Source organism: Myotis davidii, unplaced genomic scaffold (assembly GCF_000327345.1).
Source record: "Myotis davidii unplaced genomic scaffold, ASM32734v1 scaffold289, whole genome shotgun sequence".
NCBI classification, from domain to species: domain Eukaryota; kingdom Metazoa; phylum Chordata; class Mammalia; order Chiroptera; family Vespertilionidae; genus Myotis; species Myotis davidii.
The window spans coordinates 1146575-1150606 of NW_006299717.1; the positions used below are offsets into that span (position 1 = coordinate 1146575).

The 4032-nt window shown below is 52.7% G+C and overlaps 1 protein-coding gene across 1 annotated transcript in view; it reads right to left on the reverse strand.

Moving 5' to 3' along the window:
- Positions 1-4032, reverse strand: part of DNAH8 (dynein, axonemal, heavy chain 8) — a 294659-nt gene that overhangs the window by 1854 nt on the left and 288773 nt on the right. The window contains exon 90 of the mRNA XM_006775895.2: positions 2533-2654. Within this exon, the coding sequence (XP_006775958.1) occupies positions 2533-2654 (122 nt within the window). The remainder of the gene's footprint in view (positions 1-2532; positions 2655-4032) is intronic.

The following is a 4032-nucleotide window of genomic DNA, read 5'->3' on the forward strand; positions in this document are numbered from 1 at the left end:
GGTGACCAGGCCAGCGGGGGGGTGCAGTTGGGGGTGACCAGGCCAGCATGGGGGGCAGTTGGGGGTGATTAGGCTGGCGGGGGCATGGCAAGGGGCGACTAGGCTGGTGGGGGGGGCAGTTAGGGGCGACCAGGCAGGCAGGCAGGTGAGCAATTAGGAGCCAGCGGCCCAGGATTGTGAGAGGGATGTCTGACTGCCGGGGATCGGGCCTAAACTGGCAGTCGGATATCCCCCGAGGGGTCCCGGATTTGAGAGGGTGCAGGCTGGGCTGAGGGGACCCCCCCCATGCATGAATTTCTTGCACTGGGCCTCTAGTAATGATAATAAAAGCCAGCAAGATTATTGCAGAGTGTTTTCTAATAGGACAAGGGCCGCCTTTATTGAATCTAAAACTGAGGTACTTGGTTTGACAGTAAATCCAGGGGCAAGCCCATGGGATCAGAACATCATTAGCTGCTGGGTGATGGTTGCTGTGCGAACAACAGCTACTTAGGTACCATCCGACAGGAAACTGCACCCTTCAAGGCTGCTGTCCATCTCAGAACCTTACAAAGCCGTAGTTAGAAGATGCAGTGGGTTGAACAGTGTCACCCCAAAATCCATGTCCACCCATACCCTTAGAACGTGACTATGCGGAAATAGGTTCTTTGCAGATGTAACTAGTTAAGGTTGTACGGATTGGAAGAGGCAAGTTCCTTCTGGCTGGTGTTCTCCCAAGAAGAGGAGAGGAACGCAGGGATGCACACAGGGAGAAGGCCACTGACAGTGGAGGCGGAGTGTCGAGTGATGCAGCCACAGGTCCAGGAAGCCAAGGATGGTGGAACCCCCCGAAGCTAGTAGGAGAGGTCGGGGGGAAGAGGTGCGGATTCGCCTTCACAGCCTTCACAGGAAAGCAACCCTGCCTGCCCCTTGGCTTCAGGCTCCTGGCCCCTGGGCTGCGAGAGAACACATTTCTATTGTTTTAAGTCCCCTCACTCCCCGTTGGTGGTACTTCGTTACCACGGCTCTAGGAAACTCATGTAGATCTGGGTACCCGGAAACAGAGTGCCGCTGACCAGACACCTAACAGCGTAGACCTGACTTTGCATCGCATAACGGGAAGAAGCTGGGAGAGCTCTGAGGCCCGTGATAGGACCAGCCTGTTGCTGCTGGGCACACAGAGACGAAAGGTGCCCTGGTGAGACCTCAGGCAGGAGGAAAGACCACACTCCTGGAAGCAAGAGGGAAGGAGGTCCTTGTTACAAAGGGGCAGAGGGGCCAGGCCTGGGGAGCCTCATGGTCCACGCCCTCACCGGACAGCTGAGAGAGTGAAAGTCGGAGAGAGAGAAGAGGGAACGAAGATGTACTGAGTGACTACATGGGGTCGGGCACCAAGCCTAAATGATCCCACCAAACTCTCACAACCACCTTCCTGAGGTCGGGGTGCCCTCCTCATTTCACAGTTGGAGAAGTGGAGGCTCACAAAGGTAAAGGACGTGTCCGAGTTCAGAAAGCAGCTAAGTGTCCAGGTAAGATGCCTTTGGAAATTAACCCAGTCATTAATGAACAGGAAAGAAGCAGAGGGAAGGCCAAATATCACAGTTTTCTGTGCAGCTTTGCCGGGAAGCTGCGGTTTAACACTCTCCAGGGAGCCACCGGACTGGACAGGGGAGGAAGAGACACGTGCCCAGTAAAGTCTGGGTGGCACAGGGAAGGTACTAGCCTGTCAATCATAGCTGGGAACAGTTCACTGGCCAGAATAGGTGTGGCCACTGCAAGCGTGGGAATATTTGAGATACTTAAGGTCCTAAACAGAGGAGTTCGGCTCTTGCCCCTTGGTTCGCGATGCTGGCCTGTGGGACTCTCGCGCTCCTGCATTCGCCCACATGGCCATGTGGACCGCACACACAGTGGATTAAAGGGCTACAACCAGCCTAAACCGGACCCAATTCCACCATGGAAAGGAAATTTTGGATGCTGGCTTCTAGCTCTGCTGAATCCTCAATTGCACATGTTCCAGGACCAGATCCAGGGAAATGGGACTTTGGAAACCCAAGGATGTAATTCCATGCAAACAGAGCTTTCTACCACATCCCATCCTCCCGTGGGGGCCTCCAGAAATGCTTATTCCAGTGGTACCCCAAGAACCCACTCCCACCAGCAACAGAGAAAGACCATCCATGCATTTCTCCAATAACACAAACAGTGGCTCCCAAGGGAGTCTGCTCGCCCCGAGCCCCTCCCTGTGCCCCACCCGGGGTCCTGCAGGTGGAACTGGCCCAGCACCAGGCCTGCTGGTCCTGTTGGTCTCTGCCAGGGCCCTGACACTCGCCCATTCCCCAAGCAGCCACAGCAGTAGCTGGATGCCCCTTCCTCACAAACACGGTGTGACCCGTAATGATAAAGAAATGAGTTCCCAGGGCTTGTTCTGGTTGCAAACGAGGAAACCCTGGCTGCAATGCCAGCAGACTGGACTGAGGTGCACACGGGTCAGCTTTAGGCAGAACTTGAACTTGTGCCCCAGCTCCAGCTGTTGTTGCCCGGGGCGCCTACCGCAGGGGGTGCTGCGATCTCCTCCTTGGTCTGCCGCAGAACTTCATTGTGGATGGTCACCGAGTCCAGGGCCCAGCCTTTGTGGGCGCGGGTCACTTCTTGCCGCATGGCTGTCAGGAAGCCTGAAGAAAAAGAAAAAGGATTTTGACGGCGCACGCAGCCCACTTCAGGAACAAAGGGAGCAGAGCTAATTGCTATTTGCTTATCAGTCTCCAAAGGCTGCCTGTCCAAGAGGAGTTGAGATCAAACCTCCGGGGATATTTTTCTTAGTGTTTTGTTTCTATGGGGACCTGCTGTGAGCTCAATATTTTCCCGTGAGCTCACGGCAGAACAGCTTCCTCTCTGCCTCAGACAAGAGTCTTGGTTTGAAATTCTCCTGAGATTCCAGCAACTCAAGTCCTATGAGGATGGTAACCCGGTGCCAGCTCATAGCCTCTATTTGAAGATGCAATATCTAGGAATAACACTGGAATGCTAAAATATTCTGGGACCAGCATTCCAATTAAAACTTGAATCAAGCCATTATCGAGCTTCTGTTTGCTATAACGGAACCATTTCATTTCTTCATAATGTCAAAATAGAAAACCCAACTTTCAATTTGATAAAACAAGGCAATCACGCCGGAGAGGAAAGCTGCATGCTTTAATATGCATAATACAGTTATTTTAAGACAATACATGGCTCTGCATTTTGTGGCCTTTCTTTAAACTTAATGTTTGCAAACGATGCATTCAAATCCGTAAGAGAAGGTTTTCCTGGAGAGTAGCATTTGGTGTTAGAAACTATACCCTAAACTGCAAAATGGACATCAGAATTTTTAGGAGAATTTGCCTGTGACTTATCTATCACACTTAGGCCCCCAGGTTAATACTGACCATCACGCCAGGCCATGTTGCAGACATACTTACAAGCACAGAGCTAACATCCCTTGGAGTTGGGAAGAAAGCACAGGCCCCTAGCCTGGCTCAGAGAGAGGTCAGGCTTTCCCATTGCCAAGCTCTTCCCTGGTTACTAACTTAGACACTTGGCGGGGGGCGGGGGGCGAGGGGCACCCATTCACTTGTTAACTCTCTGGGGAGTGGCCACCAGGTGTACCAGGCACTGGTCCAAGCGGGATGATGACAAAGAGGAAGAGCCACCCAGGGGCCCAGCATTCCAGGAGCTCCGTCCAGAAGGAGGCAGGAGTTACCACCCCATGTCGCTGTGAGCAAAGAGGCGAACAAAGTGAACCACACGAGAATTGAGAAGATGAAACTGAAGGTGACGCTGGAAAGATACACAGCCGTTTCCAGATGGAACAGTTCCCGCTGGAGGAACAGTATGTGCGAAGGCGTGGAGGTCCAGGCTAAAGGTGAAGCAGCAATGGCAGGTAAGGTCAGAACACAGGTAGAGGAGGGATTTTTCAGGGTCAGAGTTTGGACTCGGTTTTGTGGATGGTGGGAAGCCGCTCAGTATTTCAAGCAGGCAAACGATTTGGTTGTATTTGCATCGGATAAGGTT